Source organism: Mustela lutreola, chromosome 1 (assembly GCF_030435805.1).
Source record: "Mustela lutreola isolate mMusLut2 chromosome 1, mMusLut2.pri, whole genome shotgun sequence".
Classification (NCBI taxonomy): domain Eukaryota; kingdom Metazoa; phylum Chordata; class Mammalia; order Carnivora; family Mustelidae; genus Mustela; species Mustela lutreola.
Genome location: NC_081290.1, coordinates 216,985,198 through 217,007,120, shown reverse-complemented (window position 1 = coordinate 217,007,120; position 21,923 = coordinate 216,985,198). Strand labels below are relative to the sequence as shown.

The 21,923-nt window shown below is 37.6% G+C and overlaps 1 protein-coding gene across 2 annotated transcripts in view; it reads right to left on the bottom strand.

Moving 5' to 3' along the window:
• NOX4 (NADPH oxidase 4) overlaps nt 1-21,923 on the bottom strand; it is a 177,669-nt gene that overhangs the window by 67,294 nt on the left and 88,452 nt on the right. For both annotated transcript variants that reach the window (XM_059186909.1, XM_059186903.1), the window contains exon 12: nt 17,315-17,375. In XM_059186909.1, coding sequence (XP_059042892.1) covers nt 17,315-17,375 — 61 coding nt within the window. The remainder of the gene's footprint in view (nt 1-17,314; nt 17,376-21,923) is intronic.

The following is a 21,923-nucleotide window of genomic DNA, read 5'->3' as shown; positions in this document are numbered from 1 at the left end:
GATATACATGTTTTTGGCTATCCAGTACATTACTGTCACATTTTTTAAATTCTTAAGAAATCATATTACCAACAAAATTCTTCACTGTTCTTATTTTCTTTATAGAGTAAAATTGAGCAGAAAAAAATATAAGATAACTGAGAGTCCAAACTTCTCTTAGGGACAAAAAATTCATAATAAAAACAAAATAATCCATGCAAACATACCACTTTGCTATAATAACTCTACTTCCAGGTCCAAAAATTGCAGAACTTGCTTATTTCAAAGAATTAAAAGTCACAGTTTTTATTGGTTAAAAAACAAAAATTGTGCATTCCCCCCATTTGGGGGATCATAAAATGACTGAACTAGAATAAAACCTAATGAGTAATGAATTCCAATCTTTTAGTGAGCTGTCTGTACATATTCAGTGGCATTATAAGTGAGCTGTCATCTGTGAAACAATGATAGCTCAGATTTCATGTTTATCAACTGAGAAACCAAAGGGAAAACAATTCATCCTCTCTACTGAGAGCAGATGGGTATTTAAATTATAATATAAATTACTCATTTCCCTGATAGAAAAATTTCCTTATTTCTGAGGTTATGAAATATGAAATTTAACCCCACCTCATATTTATTGAAGGATTTATTATATTATGATAGCAAATAGGTTATGTTGAATTCTATCAAATTAACTAATTAACTGTCCTCCATGATTCCCACATAGACTCACAGGAGACCAGAAATATACTGCTCTGTTATATAAGTAATATATAACATTAAGACATAAAATGTTAATCCTCAACCTAATCCAGACCCACCTAGATGGATACTCAAATAATTGCATATGGATTTGCTACTCATCTCCCACTGCTACTAAACTATAAATTCAGTCACTCTCAGAATTCTGGGGAAATTAACAAATAGGAGGAATTTGGAATTCAATCCATTTGCTATTAGCTTCTTTTTGTACACTAACTGTCAATTTACTGTTCTCTAATATACTCAATAATTCACAGCAACACAATCATCCCCAAGCCTCTTCCCTACATTTTCCAACTGATGTAATTTTTATATGGTTAGCAGTAACCCCCCATAGTAATTGTTTGGCCCTATTACATTGGACTCTATATATCATCCGTTCCACACAACTCTTTATCTCCTCAGATACTCTTTATCTCCTTCACTCTACGACAAATCTTTAATTTGGTGTCTTTGCTTCTAACCTGGTCTTTCTCCCTGCCAGTCTTTGTGGTATCAGTAAGGAGATCCATATAAAATGCTAATTTTACTTCAGCTCCTGTTTAAAGCCCTTCCATTTTTCAGCAACATCTTTGGGCAAAAAGACCAGACTTCTTAGCAATTCCAAGCTCCTCCATGACATGACCTCTGGATACCATCCCAGCTTGGCCTTCCAACATCATTGACATTTCCCTCACATTCCATGATAGTCCACGCCTCTGAGCCATTATTCAAGTTATTTCTTTCCATGGAATAATCTCCCAGTCTGGACAAGTCCTGTTTACCCTGACGCTGTTGGCCCTAGAAAGCCTTGTAACTCTCCTTCCCAGAAACATCTACGTCCTCCATGTTGGAGAGAACAGCATTACATTTTGTTTATATATTTGACTCCTGCCCCCACTAGGTTGTGAGTGTTGGTGAAGCAGAGCATATGTCTCCCTGCTTGCTTTACTCCTTCCTCCTTCTGCCCATCCCTTTCTCTCTCCCTTCCTTCCTTCTCTTAACAAATAATTACATTTGCTAGGAACAAGCATTTTAATTGACCTTTGACTACAATGGTGAGCTAAAAGATTACAACCATAATTATGCTGAGTCTGTTGGAGGAAACTCACTACAAATGACCACACTGAAAATATAGTTACCAAGAGAGATAATTACCCATAAAAACAGAAATATCACAGCATATAAGAAACAACACCTAAAATTGAGGTGTCTAGGAGGCTTCTCTGAATGACTCCTGAGCTATGATCTAAACATCCCAGGTACATGTGTGGGTAGGGTGAGTAGGCTGGTGGAGACTACAGTAAACATACAGATCAGAACAGATATAGGGTGGAAGGAAGCAAGCAAAAGAAGAATGAACCAAAAGGCCAGTGTTGCTGTAGTGCACAGTAGAAACAGTTGAATCAAGATGAAAGGTTGTTCAGGACCAGAGCAAGGAGGCCCTTCAAGGTCATCATGAGGATTTTCTCTCTTTATCCTAGAAGCAATGAGAAGCTATTCAAGTGACTGAAGCAAGAGAAGCGATTTAATTTGACAAAGCTTTTGAAGCTTCTCTGGCTACAGTAAGAGAATGGATTGGAGGTGAGAGCTATCGTGAATTCAGTCAGAAGTAAACCAACAACGGTAAAATCCAACACCAACACCACTACTGCCTGTACAATAGCTAATCTGAAAAACTGGACATGCCTGGAAAAAACTGACAATTATTCTGAGTTGTCTCACTTGAGTTTTGGACCACATGCCTTAGTAGGCTCCTTGGCATATCTCAGAAGGGCTACTATGCTTCACTCATCAATTCACTACTCCAAACGATACATGAAACCTCCTCCTTCTCCTCAAAATTCAGCACACCTTTCTCCATCCTCAGTCTCAGTGATAACCCATTTCTTTCACCAAGAAAACAGAAGGAACCAGGAGAGAAACCCCATCCCTCCTACTTCAAACCCCTCAATCCATCTGTCGTCATGCTCTGTAATCATCTTCTCTGTGCCCCTCCTGTTAGGAAGTTAGGAAGCATGAACTGCCCAGCTGCCTTATCCATGGTCAACTCCTCCACTTGTACACTGAATCCAGTTCTTCTGGAATGCATTAAGAGGCATGTGTGGACCTTGCTTCTGGGATTATGCCCTCTATCGTTCCAGCAATATCGACTCTTTCTTCTCTACTTCATTCTCATTTTTCCCAGAAGTACCTACACATATTATCATTGCTCAAATGAAATATATGTATATGTGTACATATTTTATATTTCTACACATGTATTTGTTATATGTCCTCTTAACGTATATCTGCCTTGTCCCTATATCCTCTTTCCTTCAGCTACTGACTTATTGCTTTATTTCATTTTATATTGAAACTCCTTAGAATTTGCCCAGTGGTGTTTTGGGCAAATATTTAGCAGCCAGGTCTTTAGAAACATTTTTTAAATCCATTTTTTATGATGTCTGTCAATTTTTGTAGCATAAATATACTGGGATGATTTAAAGCTATTGAACTTGACCTCATGGAAGACAGAGTTGGAAGAGAAGCACTCAATCAAATGAGCTCACAGGAACTGGTCCCAATATATCAGTGGATTTATCTATATGGACCACCTCTACTTCTCCTACTATCTCTTGGACCTACTTGAGACAGGCTTCTGTCCCCAATACTCCATTAAAAACACATCTCACAGTGTCATTAAATCAGCTCTCAATTTACTCTACTTGTCAGAAGCAGCATTTGTTTTAATTAATCAATGCCTCTTTTTTTGAAACAATGTTTTGTTCTGTCCAGGATTCAAACTCTCCTGGTTCCCCTCTTATCTCTGTGGCCACTTCACCTCTGTCACCTTTGGACTCTAAGTGTTGAAAGTCTCAGAATTCTGTTATACTTCTTCTCTATCTATACAAGTAGCTATTCCTGATAGCACAGTGTCACTTTGGAGGTCCAGCTTTCAGAACTTGGGGAGGCAATCTGGTTCTCATAACAATGATCAGCAGTTACTAAAGTGTGGAGGGTAGGGGTTAGAGACATTCGATATCCTATAACATTGTGGAGGAGGAGATGCTATGCAACAAGGAATTATCACACTTTCTGCTTGTTTTTCAAGTGACTTTTTGGACATTCATGTAAATGGAAAAACTCATTTGTCATAAATGCAAAGTATTTACATGACCTAAATATGTGCTAAAAAATCCCCAAATTGTAGCCACCCTACAAACTGCAGTAATATTGTAAACTATTGTGCCTAGAACCAAAAGAAGTTCACTATTTTGGAAAAATCACACCATAAAGAAAATAGTGCTCATAGTATTTCAATTGTATTGAGATCCTGTATTTAGAACTGTCTTATTCATGATCACTCTGTATGTGGGCTAAGTCACCTATTCCATTATGACTTCTACTATAGTCATGTTTGAAAATATAAATAGGAAATATAAGTTATTTATTATAAATTACTTTCTTTTAATAGCTCCTTTATACTAAGGTTAGGATATTATACTGGTTTTTAAAAATAATTTGTGTACATAATATTTGCAAATTTCATTTTAAGAATGTAAAGAGGGCATATAAAATGCTATAAAATGAATATAAATTACTATAAAAGGCATATTAATGTAATGACATACAGGCCAAATACATACAAGGTAAATACATAATATATACAATATAAGATATATATAAAGGTATATTAAAATGTATATAAATCTTACATAGATGAGAATTACTATTGTAGCTGATCCTATCATACTTCCCATCTTTAGATCCAAAATATCATAATTCCCAGGTTTGGATCTCTACCCTAACCTCCAGATTCATACATGCAATGATCTATTCAACTTTACATTTTGAAAGTCTAAGAGGCATCTCAAATTTAAACTGTACAGAACTGAATCTGAATGCCCACTCTTGTTTCCCTGATATGCCACAAAGTTCTTTAACTCAATACACAGAGCACAGTCTGTCCACTTACTCTAAATACCTTAAATTATCTCTGATTCCTAACTCTTCTTTTTTGGAATTTTTAACTTTTTTAATGAGTTTATTTATTTATTTGAAGGAGAGAAAGTGGGGAAGGAGCAGAGGGAGAAGAAGAGAGAATCTCAAGCAGATTCCAACTTAAGTGTGGAGTCCAGCGTGCGGCTCTATCCCACGACCCTAGGAAAATGACCTAAGCAAAATCAAGAGTCGACCCCTTAATCAACTGAGCCACCCAGGCTCCCCATGATTCTTAACTCTTCTTATGTCCCACCTCCAATCCGTCAACAATAGCTGTCAGATATACCTTCAGAATCCCACCACTTTTCAGGACCCTGTCACTGTCACCCTATGTGACACTTTCTCTTGTCTAGACAGCAGCAAAGGCTTCTCTTTAAACTCATCTCCTAATTCCCACTCTGGCCCACCCACATCACATTCTCTATAGAGTGGCCAGAGTTCCCATTTTAAAATCTGAGTCAGACCCTAATCAAAATCCTCCAGGGATACTCTACAACATTTAAAATAAAACTTAAGTGTGTAAGTGCCCACCATGTCTGGTCCATGGGTATTCCCAGATTTTATTTCCTACAACACTCTCACTCAGGTCATACTCAGTTCGAGCAATACTGCACACCTAACTGGTCCTTGGCCACAAACATTTGCCTGCTTCTGGGTTTTTACACTTCCTCTCATCTTCCCCAGCATTCCTCCGAATTCAGAGCTCTGCTCACAGAGGCTTCACTGTGAACTGGACTCTAATAGTCCAAAACCAGGAATGGCTACATAATTTAAGTGGAAGGAATTTAATATACGAAACTAATGACTTAGGTGAGGGAAGAACTGAAGCTAAAAGACCGCGAAGAAAACCAGAGAATAGAAAGAAGTTATTACCATCATGGGGGATAATGGGGCACCAGGCTACCAGAACCCATAATCAGGAATATAGGGCAGGAGATAAAACCACTCCTGAAGCATTATTAAAATAATGATACATTCCCCACCCCAACAAAAAGTTTGACCTGTTTTCTGCCACTCTGAATTCCCTTTCCTCCCTCTCCCTAAACTCAATCATTTAAAACAAATAAATAAATAACCTTGGCCTCACAACAACTAGGTAGGGTGTATTAAAATAAAATGGGTATCATTCAGATGTAGATTTTTAAACCATGCCTATTTTCTCAATCACATAAAAATCCAATCCTCCCATAGCCTACAGTGTCTGACCCGCTGCTTACCCCTCAGTCTATTTCCTACGAGTTACCCCTTCTTCATCTCTGTTCCAGCCCCAATGGCCTCCTTGCTGCTCCTTGAGTATCCAAACATTTCCACCTCGGGAAATTTGCACGCTTTCCTCAGGACTTCTTCCTGAAATCCACCTGACAGACCCTCATCTCCTTGTCCGTAGCTAAACACCCCGTCTAAAACAGCACTCCCGGGACGCCTGGGTGGCTCAGTTGGTTAAGCAGCTGCCTTCGGCTCAGGTCATGATCCCAGCGTCCTGGGTTCGAGTCCCACATCAGGCTCCTTGCTCGGCGGGGAGCCTGCTTCTCCCTCTGCCTCTGCCTGCCATTCTGTCTGCCTGTGCTCACTCTCTCTCTGATAAATAAATAAAATCTTTAAAAAAAAAAAATAAAACAGCACTCCCCCCTTCCTTCACCATTCTTACTTCCTTACCTTTATTTTTCTTTATAGCATTTATCACTATCTAACGTACAATACCTTGTTTTTTTGTTTTTCTTGTTGTTCTTTACTGAAGATCTCTACTGACTAGAATATAGTCTTTAGGAGAGCAGAGACCTTGTCTGTTTTGACCAATTCTGTATCTCTAGACACACTACACAACAGTGTCTGGTATACAGTTGGTGTTTAATAAATATCTAATTATGAGCCAAAATAACAAATAGTTTAAATGTTATCTTCCACAAATATCTAAGCATGACAATTTGCTAGTCAAAGCAGCCGTCACAACAACAAAGAGTATTTCTAGTCATTCCTTTGTAAATGTGGAAATTCGTGGGACGCCTGGGTGGCTCAGTTGGTTAAGCGGCTGCCTTCGGCTCAGGTCATGATCCCAGCGTCCTGGGATCGAGTCCCACATCGGGCTCCTTGCTCGGCAGGGAGCCTGCTTCTCCCTCTGCCTCTAGCCTGCCACTCTGTGCCTGTGCTTGCGCTCTGTATCTCTCTCTCTCTCTAACAAAAAAAAAAAAAAAAAAAAAAAAAAAAAAAAAAAAAAAAAAAAAAATAAATGTGGAAATTCGTAATTCATATTTATTACGGGCTTCAGCTAACGCTTATACTATGTGAACATGCATTATGTAAAACCCAGGTGTTTCGGGAGGAGTCAAGATGGCGGAGAAGTAGCAAGCTGAGACTGCTTCAGCTAGCCGGAGATCAGCTAGATAGCTTATCTAAAGATTGCAAACACCTGAAAATCCATCGGCAGATCGAAGAGAAGAAGAACAGCAATTCTGGAAACAGAAAAACAACCACTTTCTGAAAGGTAGGACTGGCGGAGAAGTGAATCCAAAGCGACGGGAAGATAGACCCCGGGGGGAGGGGCCGGCTCCCGGCAAGCGGCGGAGCAACCGCGCACAAAATCAGGACTTTTAAAAGTCTGTTCCGCTGAGGGACATCGCTCCAGAGGCTAAACCGGGGCGAAGCCCATGCGGGGTCAGCGTGGCCTCAGGTCCCGCAGGGTCACAGAAGGATCGGGGGTGTCTGAGTGTCGCAGAGCTTGCGGGTATTGGAACGGGAAAGCCGGCTACAGAGACAGAGCCGACAGTAAGCTCGCAGCTCCGTGTTACCTTGAACCGGTCGCAGGCTCGGTGAGCTCGGAGCGCGGCCGGAGGTCAGGCAGACGGGAGTAACTGGGCGCTGTTCTCTGAGGGCGCACTGAGGAGTGGGGCCCTGGGCTCTCGGCTCCTCCGGGCCGGAGACCAGGAGGCCGCCATTTGTATTCCTGTCCTCTGGAACTCTACGGAAAGCGCTCAGGGAACAAAAGCTCCTGAAAGCAAACCCGAGCGGATTACTCACCCCGGCCCCGGGTAAGGGCGGTTTAATTCCGCCTGGGGCAAAGACACTTGAGAATCACTACAACAGGCCCCTCCCCCAGAAGATCAACAAGAAATCCAGCCGAGACCAAGTTCACCTACCAAGGAGTGCGGTTTCAATACCAAGGAGAGCAGCAGAATTCCAGAGGAGGAGAAAGCCAAGCACGGAACTCATGGCTTTTTTCCTGTGATTTTTTTTAGTCTTGCAGTTAATTTAATTTTTTCTTTTTCATTTTTTTTTTTTTCTAGCCTTCGGGTAAAATTTTTTTTTTTTTTTAACTGTTACCTTTTTATTTTTTAACGATTTTTTACTAGTTTATCTAATATATATATATTTTTTTTTACATTTTTCTTAGGTGTTTTCTTTTTTTAAAAAAAAATTCTTTTTTTTTTTTTTTTTTTTTTTTTTTTTCTTTTTTCTTTTTTCTTTCTTCCTTTTTGAACCTCTTTTTATCCCCTTTCTCCCCACTCACGATTTTGGATCTCTTCTAATTTGGCTAAAGCATATTTTCCTGGGGTTGTTGCCACCCTTTTAGTATTTTACTTGCCCCTTCATTTACTCTTCTCTGGACAAAATGACAAGACGTAAAAATTCACCACAAAAAAAAGAACAAGAGGCAGTACCGAAGGCTAGGGACCTAATCAATACAGACATCGGTAATATGTCAGATCTAGAGTTCAGAATGACAATTCTCAAGGTTCTAGCCGGGCTCGAAAAAGGCATGGAAGATATTAGAGAAACCCTCTCGAGAGATATAAAAGCCCTTTCTGGAGAAATAAAAGAACTAAAATCTAACCAAGTTGAAATCAAAAAAGCTATTAATGAGGTGCAATCAAAAATGGAGGCTCTCACTGCTAGGATAAATGAGGCAGAAGAAAGAATTAGTGATATAGAAGACCAAATGACAGAGAATAAAGAAGCTGATCAAAAGAGGGACAAACAGCTACTGGACCACGAGGGGAGAATTCGAGAAATAAGTGACACCATAAGACGAAACAACATTAGAATAATTGGGATTCCAGAAGAAGAAGAAAGTGAGAGGGGAGCAGAAGGTATACTGGAGAGAATTATTGGGGAGAATTTCCCCAATATGGCAAAGGGAACAAGCATCAAAATTCAGGAGGTTCAGAGAATGCCCCTCAAAATAAATAAGAATAGGCCCACACCCCGTCACATAATAGTAAAATTTACAAGTCTCAATGACAAAGAGAAAATCCTGAAAGCAGCCCGGGAAAAGAAGTCTGTAACATACAATGGTAAAAATATTAGATTGGCAGCTGACTTATCCACAGAGACCTGGCAGGCCAGAAAGAGCTGGCATGATATTTTCAGAGCACTAAACGAGAAAAACATGCAGCCAAGAATACTATATCCAGCTAGGCTATCATTGAAAATAGAAGGAGAGATTAAAAGCTTCCAGGACAAACAACAACTGAAAGAATTTGCAAATACCAAACCAGCTCTACAGGAAATATTGAAAGGGGTCCTCTAAGCAAAGAGAGAGCCTACAAGTGGTAGATCAGAAAGGAACAGAGACCATATACAGTAACAGTCACCTTACAGGCAATACAATGGCACTAAATTCATATCTCTCAATAGTTACCCTGAATGTGAATGGGCTAAATGCCCCTGTCAAAAGACACAGGGTATCAGAATGGATAAAAAAACAAAACCCATCTATATGTTGCCTCCAAGAAACACATTTTAAGCCCGAAGACACCTCCAGATTTAAAGTGAGGGGGTGGAAAAGAATTTACCATGCTAATGGACATCAGAAGAAAGCAGGAGTGGCAATCCTTATATCAGATCAATTAGATTTTAAGCCAAAGACTGTAATAAGAGATGAGGAAGGACACTATATCATACTCAAAGGGTCTGTCCAACAAGAAGATTTAACAATTTTAAATATCTATGCCCCCAACGTGGGAGCAGCCAACTATATAAACCAATTAATAACAAAATCAAAGAAACACATAAACAACAATACAATAATAGTAGGGGACTTTAACATTCCCCTCACTGAAATGGACAGGTCATCCAAGCAAAAGATCAGCAAGGAAATAAAGGCCTTAAATGACACACTGGACCAGATGGACATCACAGATATATTCAGAATATTTCATCCCAAAGCAACAGAATACACATTCTTCTCTGGTGCACATGGAACATTCTCCAGAATAGATCACATCCTCGGTCCTAAATCAGGACTCAACCGGTATCAAAAGATTGGGATCATTCCCTGCATATTTTCAGACCACAATGCTCTAAAGCTAGAACTCAACCACAAAAGGAAGTTTGGAAAGAACCCAAATACATGGAGACTAAACAGTATCCTTCTAAAGAATGAATGGGTCAACCGGGAAATTAAAGAAGAATTGAAAAAAATCATGGAAACAAATGATAATGAAAATACAACGGTTCAAAATCTGTGGGACACAACAAAGGCAGTCCTGAGAGGAAAATATATAGCGGTACAAGCCTTTCTCAAGAAACAAGAAAGGTCTCAGGTACACAACCTAACCCTACACCTAAAGGAGCTGGAGAAAGAACAAGAAAGAAACCCTAAGCCCAGCAGGAGAAGAGAAATCATAAAGATCAGAGCAGAAATCAATGAAATAGAAACCAAAAAAACAATAGAACAAATCAACGAAACTAGGAGCTGGTTCTTTGAAAGAATTAATAAAATTGATAAACCCCTGGCCCGACTTATCAAAAAGAAAAGAGAAAGGACCCAAATAAATAAAATCATGAATGAAAGAGGAGAGATCACAACTAACACCAAGGAAATACAAACTATTATAAGAACATACTATGAGCAACTCTACTCCAACAAATTTGACAATCTGGAAGAAATGGATGCATTCCTAGAAACATATAAACTACCACAACTGAACCATGAAGAAATAGAAAGCCTGAACAGACCCATAACCAGTAAGGAGATTGAAACAGTCATTAAAAATCTCCAAACAAACAAAAGCCCAGGGCCAGACGGCTTCCCGGGGGAATTCTACCAAACATTTAAAGAAGAACTAATTCCTATTCTCCTGAAACTGTTCCAAAAAATAGAAATGGAAGGAAAACTTCCAAACTCATTTTATGAGGCCAGCATCACCTTGATCCCAAAACCAGACAAGGATCCCACCAAAAAAGAGAGCTATAGACCGATATCCTTGATGAACACAGATGCGAAAATACTCAACAAAATACTAGCCAATCGGATTCAACAGTACATTAAAAAGATTATTCACCACGACCAAGTGGGATTTATTCCAGGGCTGCAAGGTTGGTTCAACATCCGCAAATCAGTCAATGTGATACAACACATCAATAAAAGTAAGAACAAGAACCATATGATACTCTCAATAGATGCTGAAAAAGCATTTGACAAAGTACAACATCCCTTCCTGATCAAAACTCTTCAAAGTGTAGGGATAGAGGGCACATACCTCAATATCATCAAAGCCATCTATGAAAAACCCACCGCAAATATCATTCTCAATGGAGAAACACTGAAAGCTTTTCCGCTAAGGTCAGGAACACGGCAGGGATGTCCATTATCACCACTGCTATTCAACATCGTACTAGAGGTCCTAGCCTCAGCAATCAGACAACAAAAGGAAATTAAAGGCATCCAAATCGGCAAAGAAGAAGTCAAATTATCACTCTTCGCAGATGATATGATACTATATGTGGAAAACCCAAAAGACTCCACTCCAAAACTGCTAGAACTTATACAGGAATTCAGTAAAGTGTCAGGATATAAAATCAATGCACAGAAATCAGTTGCATTTCTCTACACCAACAGCAAGACAGAAGAAAGAGATATTAAGGAGTCAATCCCATTTACAATTGCATCAAAAACCATAAGATACCTAGGAATAAACCTAACCAAAGAGACACAGAATCTATACTCAGAAAACTATAAAGTACTCATGAAAGAAATTGAGGAAGACACAAAGAAATGGAAAAATGTTCCATGCTCCTGGATTGGAAGAATAAATATTGTGAAAATGTCTATGCTACCTAAAGCAATCTACACATTTAATGCAATTCCTATCAAAGTACCATCCATCTTTTTCAAAGAAATGGAACAAATAATTCTAAAATTTATATGGAACCAGAAAAGACCTCGAATAGCCAAAGGGATATTGAAAAAGAAAGCCAACGTTGGTGGCATCACAATTCCGGACTTCAAGCTCTATTACAAAGCTGTCATCATCAAGACAGCATGGTACTGGCACAAAAACAGACACATAGATCAATGGAACAGAATAGAGAGCCCAGAAATAGACCCTCAACTCTATGGTCAACTAATCTTCGACAAAGCAGGAAAGAATGTCCAATGGAAAAAAGACAGCCTTTTCAATAAATGGTGCTGGGAAAATTGGACAGCCACATGCAGAAAAATGAAATTGGACCATTTCCTTACACCACACACAAAAATAGACTCAAAATGGATGAAGGACCTCAATGTACGAAAGGAATCCATCAAAATCCTTGAGGAGAACACGGGCAGCAACCTCTTCGACCTCTGCCGCAGCAACATCTTCCTAGGAACAACGCAAAAGGCAAGGGAAGCAAGGGAAAAAATGAACTACTGGGATTTCATCAAGATCAAAAGCTTTTGCACAGCAAAGGAAACAGTTAACAAAATCAAAAGACAACTGACAGAATGGGAGAAGATATTTGCGAACGACATATCAGATAAAGGACTAGTGTCCAGAATCTATAAAGAACTTAGCAAACTCAACACCCAAAGAACAAATAATCCAATCAAGAAATGGGCAGAAGACATGAACAGACATTTCTGCAAAGAAGACATCCAGATGGCGAACAGACACATGAAAAAGTGCTCCATATCACTCGGCATCAGGGAAATACAAATCAAAACCACAATGAGATATCACCTCACACCAGTCAGAATGGCTAAAATCAACAAGTCAGGAAATGACAGATGCTGGCGAGGATGCGGAGAAAGGGGAACCCTCCTACACTGTTGGTGGGAATGCAAGCTGGTGCAGCCACTCTGGAAAACAGCATGGAGGTTCCTCAAAATGTTGAAAATAGAACTGCCCTATGACCCAGCAATTGCACTATTGGGTATTTACCCTAAAGATACAAATGTAGTGATCCAAAGGGACACATGCACCCGAATGTTTATAGCAGCAATGTCCACAATAGCCAAACTATGGAAAGAACCTAGATGTCCATCAACAGATGAATGGATCAAGAAGATGTGGTATATATACACAATGGAATACTATGCAGCCATCAAAAGAAATGAAATCTTGCCATTTGCAACAACATGGATGGAACTAGAGCGTATCATGCTTAGCGAAATAAGTCAAGCAGAGAAAGACAACTATCATATGATCTCCCTGATATGAGGAAGTGGTGATGCAACATGGAGGCTTAAGTGGGTAGAAGAATAAATGAAACAAGATGGGATTGGGAGGGAGACAAACCATAAGTGACTCTTAATCTCACAAAACAAACTGAGGGTTGCCGGGGGGAGGGGGTTGGGGAGAAGAGGGTGGGATTATGGACATTGGGGAGGGTATGTGATTTGGTGAGTGCTGTGAAGTGTGTAAACCTGGTGATTCACAGACCTGGGGATAAAAATATATGTATATAAAAAATATATGTTTATAAAAAATAAAAAATTAAAAAAAAAAAAAAAAAAAAAAAACCCAGGTGTTTCATATATCCAAGTATGATTTGTGCTGTTCAAAACAGCCAGTTTGCTCAAACCTATTTTGCATCTGCTTTTTGGGCATGCCGTCTAAAAAATGGTTGGTATTCAATAGGAGTACTTTTGATTTTTTACTCTTCTTACAGCCACCAAAGCTATTTACAGATATGGATGGTAAAGGTGGATGCCACAATTGTTCCAAAACATGTTCTCATTATGAAATAATAACATTATTATAATTTGTGTGGCCATAATCTGACTTGTAAAGAGATTCCCTATAAGAAAAAATATATCCTTTAAATGCATTACACAGCCCGGCTAGCTCAGTCGGAAGAGCATGAGACTCTTAAATGCATTACACATATTCTGTTTTAATCTTTTCATAAACAATCAGCTAGATGAATTATATGTACCTGGCTAATTTGATGACATAGAAATAAATAAAGAGAGAACTATCAACTCTTTTCTTGGTCTAGTCTTCAACTAAAATTTTATCTATGGTTTCTTGTACTATGAGTATCCGTGTATTAAGTATTAAGACAAATTCATGATGTTATATGGCCCTGGTTTCCCACTTTTGATCCTCAAAGTGAACCATATCCTCTGATTATAGGAATATTTTTCATTAGACATTAAATTGATAGAAACTGATAACACAGATTCAAGGATTATACAGGATATGTACAATAAGCCCTCATTGCATATTTATCCAGTTGTCAATCCATTAACTATTGAATGGAAAAATGACAAAATTTTTAGAGTAATTTCAATGCGTATAATGCTTTTGTAGTAAAACTAGAGTCAGTTGCTATTTAGATCACTAAAAAAACCAACAGTATAACATTATCTCAGACATTATTCAATAGTAATCTAATGCACAAAATAACAAAACATTTTGGACAGTTAGAATGATAAGCAAACCAGTAGGCAATATGTGATCATGTATTTGAAATTGGAAAGTATGACTGACTCTAAAAAAGCAACAAAAATTAATTCGATGATAAATCCACTTGAGTGATTTATCTGTTCCATCACCATCATTTCAAGGAAAAACCTAAATTGTGTTTGAGGTTTTGAAGGGTCTTCCAAACTTAATGAGTCTTTCACATACTTAAGGGGTGCAACAAAAGTCCTGGTTAAAATAAAAAGCTAGACAATAAATCTGAAACTTTGAGGCCTGCTTGTCCTGAGCTATGCTCAAATTTCTTCTTGGTCACTTTGCTGCTGGGTATCATTGATTAATCTTAGAAAGACCATCCATGGGGCAGTCTAAAATTTGTTCTTTTGACCTGCCCAAGACAGAACATATTTCAGGGAAGAAAAAAATAACTATAAAATATCTATCAGTTTTGAAAAGCAAACCTCTGATATTCAACTTTTAAACATCTTTTTGCTATTTACTACCCCTATTGCTCTTAGCACTAAGTTTTAATTAATTATTTTAAAACAAAACCCAATGATCTTAGAGTAATGTTCCCAGTTTTCCTTCCATAATTATAACTCCATTGTTTTAAGACAGTTAAACCTTTTTTTGACCTAAAGTGCCAGATATTATTTAGTGCAGAATTATTTAGGGGTTTTATGCATGAACGCTTGACACTTCTTTCCAAGTCAACAAATATTTAGAGTCAACAACCCAGAAGGTTTATTAATTGAAAATCATCTGACTGGAACTGAGCTCTAAATAGAATGATCTTATTTCTCCCTCAAAAAAGGAGAAAAAAATTAAAACTATAAGATGTCCCTAATAGAAAAGATCGAAATAAATGATGAGGTAATCATTTATTTTAATGAGCTACTGACAATAGAAAATAACTTTACGAAGAAACTGAGTAACAATAGCTAGTAATAATCCATCATGAAGTTTCTCCTTATCATGATGAATTAAATTATATCTTCATTGTACTTTTTCTCTTCAGATACAGAATTTTTTCAATGACCACTCATTACTGAAGTTAATTCACATTTCATTGAGATTCTTAGCAAAGAACTTGTTCTTTATTTGTCAAATAGTGCAAAACAACTATGATTATATCAACTAGTTCTGAGATTATCATGAGAATTACTATTTTCATGCTACACCAGTGTTTTTCTAACAAGGGATTACCATGATCTCTTTTGATGCAATCAGATAAACTACACATATTGAAGCCTGATTTTTCATAATTCTGAATGGGTCATTACTGCTCAAACGTCTTTTGATTAATCTCATCGTTTGCTCATTAAATACTCTGTTGGTTTTTTTCTCCATTTTCATCAAGTTTCCAATTCCAAGCTGGTTGTCCTTTCTATGGGTAAAGAATTTATACACTATTATTTTTAACTGTCTGCTGTAAGTTCTTCAAATGTCCTTCTTTGTAAAATACCCCCTCTTCTTATTACTCAATATCTTGCCCTTTCCTGATTATTACAAAAATTAGTCCCCCCTTCCAGTGCTAACTTCTCAAACCTGTGCCAGCAAATCCTTTCCTTCTAGTCCTCTTTCCATTCCCATTCCTCCACTGAACTCTTCTCCTCTGCCTTCCCGTACCAGTAGATTCTAATCTATCCAACTAGCAAATTATTAATGCTATTATTGTTACAATGATCCAAATCTCTCAAAAGTTCTCTAGCATCTCTAAGTTATTTTATTATCTTGTCAAGGCATTCAACATCTTCACTGCAGTAACCCCAAATATCTTTTTCATAGTACTCCCAAGAATGAAGTCTTTGCTTCTGCTAGACTGACTGACCCTTCTCAGATATGGTTTACACATTACCTTCCCTGATTTTTGACAATGCTGTGAATTTTACTAAAATGACCTCCTTCCTTTTTCATATGCCTGATTTTCAAGGTTCAGCTCAACTTCCCTCTTCTTTGTGAAGCTCTTCGTATAACCCTAGACTATTCTAAGTCTACCTTTTTCGGATTCCCTCCTCCTAGTTTAGCACTCAATTAGAAAATACTTTTATTTAACTTGCATTCATGTCTATACTGCATTCTTTCTTTTGAACAGCCAAACTAAGCAACTAGCCAACAGATTTACATTTATTGAGCACTCACTTGTTAGTCACTGTATTGGACCAGGGGAATAGAGAATGAACAATGTTTCATTTATTTATTCAGAACTCTTAATACAATGCATGCCACACATAATATAAAAGTTTTTATTGAATAAATGAGTAACACATCACTAATAAATTTGCTATGAAAAATGACCACTATTCCAGGGGCACCTGGGTGGCTCAGTGGGTTAAAGCCTCTGCTTTCGGCTTAGGTCATGATCCCAGGGTCCTGGGATCAAGCCCCACATCGGGCTCTCTGCTCCCTGGAAAGCCTGCTTCCTCCTCTCTCTCCCTGTCTGCCTCTCTTGACTACTTGTAATCTCTGTCTAATAAATAACTAAAATCTTTAAAAAAATATTGACCACTATTCCAAAGATGCTGTGGAGTTGTTATATTATACACATAGGTAATACCACAAAAAGGTCATGCAGGAACTGTTAGATTTAAATCTCAATAGAAATCCCAATCCCAGGTGTTGATTATTTTGAGAGTAAAATCAACTACTTATTTTTAAAATCATATTTTCTAAAAAACACATTTCATTCTTCCCACTATTGCCAGTGCATTTGACAAGTAGGCAGAAACCAATGATTTGTAAACACAGCAAACAATACATTAACAATTATTAATATCCAAGGTATTTGAATTCTAAAAATGCATCCTACAAGTAGAAAATATAGACTATCAAAACTGTATATGCAAAGAAAGAAAACAACAGCTTGAGAACATATCCACATTTCTATATATGCTAGTTGTCCTATTACTTAAACACATGCAAACTATTGTATGACCCATTATTTTCAAAGCATGTACCTTAAAACTCTGTGTTCTACATACCTGTCCAGTCTCCTACTATTTTAAGGTGGACCCCAAATGTTGCTTTGGTTTCAGTAGGACACTAAAACAAACAAACAAACAAAAACCACTGGAATCAATTCTGAGTAATAGTTAAGTATTACCAAACTATGATTTAATAACAATTTTCATTCTCATAGCAAGTCCTCCAAATCAATAGCAAATAGAAAGGAATGAACTAAAAATCTATATAGATCCTCATTAGTGGAAGAAAAAAAGCAACTTCGACCAGTCAGTAATACAATATACATTTCTCTAAAAGTCCATAGGTATCTCTATAAAAAAAGACATATAGTCTAAAACTGTTAGTATATCACATTTAACAACAAATATTGCCAAAATGCCTTTTGAATCAAAATATTTAAGAGGGCACAGGTTTAAACGACAAAGGAAGAAAGGGAGACTAATGATTTTAATATCTTTTTCACTCCAGATTAATATACACTTCACATCTTAACAAGTTCCAGGAATAAGGAAAAAAAAAAATTTCCCAAAGTGACCTGAATTTTCCATGTCCGACAAAGAAACTCCTACTGAAAGAGTTCTATTTCATTCCCTCCCTTAATTCTCAGAAGAAATAACCTGAAGTGGAGGCACCTGGGTGGCTCAGTGGGTTAAGCCGCTGCCTTCGGCTCAGGTCATGATCTCAGGGTCCTGGGATCGAGTCCCACTTCGGGCTCTCTGCTCGGCAGGGAGCCTGCTTCCTCCTCTCTCTCTGCCTGCCTCTCTGCCTACTTGTGATCTCTGTCTGTCAAATAAATAAATAAAATCTTTAAAAAAAATAAAATAAAATAACCTGAAGTGAACTGGCAAGGGTACCTGGGAGGGAATGAGTGTGGTTATGGAAGTAAGAAAAGCATCCATAGCCCCATGTTTATGAAATGTAGAAAACACCCACATCACTGAAATGAGAGAATAATTTTGGCTCACAATAAAGAAATGCAGAATCTCCTTTTATTTTTCAGAACTCTAATCTCTCATCCATAATCATCAGATTCAACCCTTGTGAAAAGTAAGTTCTTTCATAACTCATTTGGTGGCACAATCTGACCTGAGTTTATGGGAGGGTAATGATGGGAGGCTAACACCTTTGTATAAAAATTCATACAGAAATGTTTTCTATAGAAGTATCCATTTGTTGGGGCACCTGAATGGCTCAGTAGGCTAAGCATCTGCCTGTGGCTCATGTCATGATCTCAGGGCCCTGGGATTGAGCCCAGCATTAGACTGCTTGCTCAGATTTTACTTAAAAATAAAATCTTAAAAAAAAAGTATCTGTTTGTGTAAGAATGTTACCCCATATCCTGCTAGAGATCTTCTGTAATATATGAAATATACATACCTTTTAAAATCCACAAAATTTTTAACTCCGAAAATACATCTAATCTAAGGGTTAAGGACAAGAACTTTCTACACATTATTATTTTAACTGTATGATAAAAGTTCTTTCAACTGTCCTACTTCCTAAAACATCCCTTTCTCATCACATAATATCTTGTCCTTTCCTGATTTTTACAGAAATTAGCACCCCCCTTCCCATTGCTAACTTCTCAAACCTGTAACTACCAAAGTTTTACTGAGTACAATTTACCAAGGGCAGTGGCAATTTCTTTATTTCCAAAATCTCACAACAACCCCTGTCTTTCATAGTAAGGGATACTGAATAATTGAGACTGAAAATATGAACTTGCCCAAGATCATACAACTAGTAAGAAGACGAGACAGAGTTTGGATCCAAGTCTATCTGACTACATAGTTCTTAACTACGGCAAGTCACTGTTCCCACTAAGGCAAACATGGAAAATGGGTAAGGTTGCATGAGAAAGCAAATGGTGTAGGAGGAAGAAAAGTTATTTGTTGAAGATTACTAGAATCGACATACAACAATAAGAATTAAGGGGAAACATGAGCTGAAGCCCTATGTGTTCGTGGGGGCTCTGTGATGGAGAACGGGTTGCATAAAGCAAGTCTAATATCCTTGAGCTCACTGTGTCAACCAATTAGAGTAGGTCAAACCGGGATGCTGTAAGAAGAGGAAATAAGAGAAAAAGAAGACACCATGAAGCAATGTAAAGAACTCACCGTCAAACAAGAAAGGCAGCTTGGAAACCAGAGAGAACACAAAAATAAAAATGTAGATATTGCTCACTTCACCAGAAATCATAAACATACTAAAAATACATGATCTAATAAAGGTTCAGCATTGGGAATTGATGTGACATGGAATTTCCAAACTACTCTTTTGCAATCACTGTTTCTAATGGAATCATTACTATACGATAAAAATATGAAATGAAGTAAAAGAAACTATAAATATTATATTATTTAAATATTATTTGTACTATAAAAGGTACTATTTCATTTATAATGGTGACTCTAATATTTATCTCATTTGCATTCCAAGATCATTAAGTTTTGTTAACTAGTATATCTTAATAATTATACCATTAGTAAGATGGTGTGATGTGTATAAACCACCCATCATTTTCACTCTGTACTATTTAATGCTAGCCAGAGCCTCTATGCAGTAAAATTTGTGCCTTATAGAAAGCAAGAACCCCAACAGAGTTCAAAGCTACCAATCTGTATGTCCATGCATCACCTGATGTTTCCCTCACTGTGAACTAACCCTCAAATTGTAAAAATAAGATCTAAGGAAGAAGGTATCAGAATAGAGAGGAAAAAGTTAGTCTTGAGATGCCTGAGTGGGCATCTGGCTTGATATAATCTCATACTCTAAAGGAAAACATATCTTCCCAAATATTCATATCTCTAGCCCATTCTTTCAGTGCAATTGTAAAAGATACTCAGATATGATAACATCCCCTCCAGTCCTGTAGGAGCCTACAAAACTCCACCTTGTGAGGCTGGCCAAATGTATCAGTACAGTTTTTAACGCTGATCTGATTGTGAATAGATAAAACATAGTAGTTTTTCCCTCAGACTCTTGGTATAATACCTTTATAAGTACTGATACTTTCTCAAACTAACTGGAAAGAAGAACACAGAATTTAAAATAGTCTTGCCCAATCACATTGCTTCAAATTTGAAGGGGTCTCGCCAGAGTAAAGCACAGAATGGTTTCAGCATGTGTGGTTTGAAACAATGACTGAGAATCTTAGAATCACATTCTAGTACCTTTGCACAAAAAAATGTTCAGATTAGGGCGCCTGGGTGGCTCAGTGGGTTGAGGCCTCTGCCTTTGGCTCAGGTCATGGTCTCAGGGTCCTGGGATTGAGCCCTACATTCGGCTCTCTGCTCAGCAGGGAGCCTGCTTCCCCCTCTCTCTGCCTGCCTCTCTGCCTACTTGTGATCTCTCTCTGTCAAAATAAATAAATGAAATTTTTAAAAAATGTTCAGATTCACTAATGTTGCTTAAAACAAAGTATAGTGATTCTTTAATGCTTCCTCTTTTATTTTTTTTAAATTTTTTGAAGTTTTTATTTGAATTTCAGTTAGTTAACATACAGTGTGATATTAGCTTCAGGTGTACAATACAGTGATTCAGTGTTTCCATACATCACCTGGTGCTCATCACAAGTGTCCACCCTAATCCCCATCACTTGTTCCCCCTTCGCTCCCCACCCACCTCCCCTCTGGTAACCATCAGTTTGTTCTCTATAGTTAAGAGTCTGTTTCTTGGTTTCTCTCTCTTTTTTCTCTTTGCTTGTTTGTTTTGTGAAATCATATGATGCTTGTCTTTCTCTGATTGACTTACTTTGCTTAGCATAATACTCTCTAGGTCCATCTATATCATTGCAAGTGACAAGATTTCATTCTTTTTTTATGGCTGAATAATATTTCTCTCTCTCTCTCTCTCTCTCTCTCTGTCTCTCTCTCTCTGTGTGTGTGTGTGTGTGTGTGTGTACGTACAGCAAGAGGCAAAAGAATGAAACCAGACCAAGACCACTTTCTTAGTCCATGCACAAAAATAAATTCAAAATGGATGAAAGACCTAAATGTGAGACAGAAAACCATCAAAATCCTAGAGAACACAGACCTTTTTGACATCGGCAACTTCTTTCCAGATATGTCTCCTCACTATCTTTTTTAGTATATGTGCTGCCGAAGTGAGCACATCCTCACTATCTTTTTAATAGTGCTTAAAAAACTTCTCAAAAAGAAGTAATAGTAAAATACAGATATCTATGGCTATCTACTTCTCCTCGAACATTAATAAGGAAATACACTTATGACAAGTTTTCAGTCTAAAAAGTTTCAGGATAATATGTGTACTTAAGCCTATATTATTAAAATAAAAACAGGTATGTTTCTTTTTTCTATACAGAGAAATAAGTTGAAGAGAATACATAGTATGGCATTAGGAATATTAACTTCTGGGATGCAAAACTGAAAACAGAAAATGAGAACTCGTTTTGTATGCATCTCTTTTTAAAATTTATTATTAGCCTTTGTAATGTTTATAATTTTAAATATTTTAAAAACCTAATTTAAAATGTAAGCAATAAGACATTGCTGAGTCTCAATTTAGTCTCACTTAAGTTTCCTACATGAAGAAAAAGAGTACGGATCATGTTGACCATAATATATGTACCAAAATATACATCACCCAGTTTAAGGATAAGAAAAT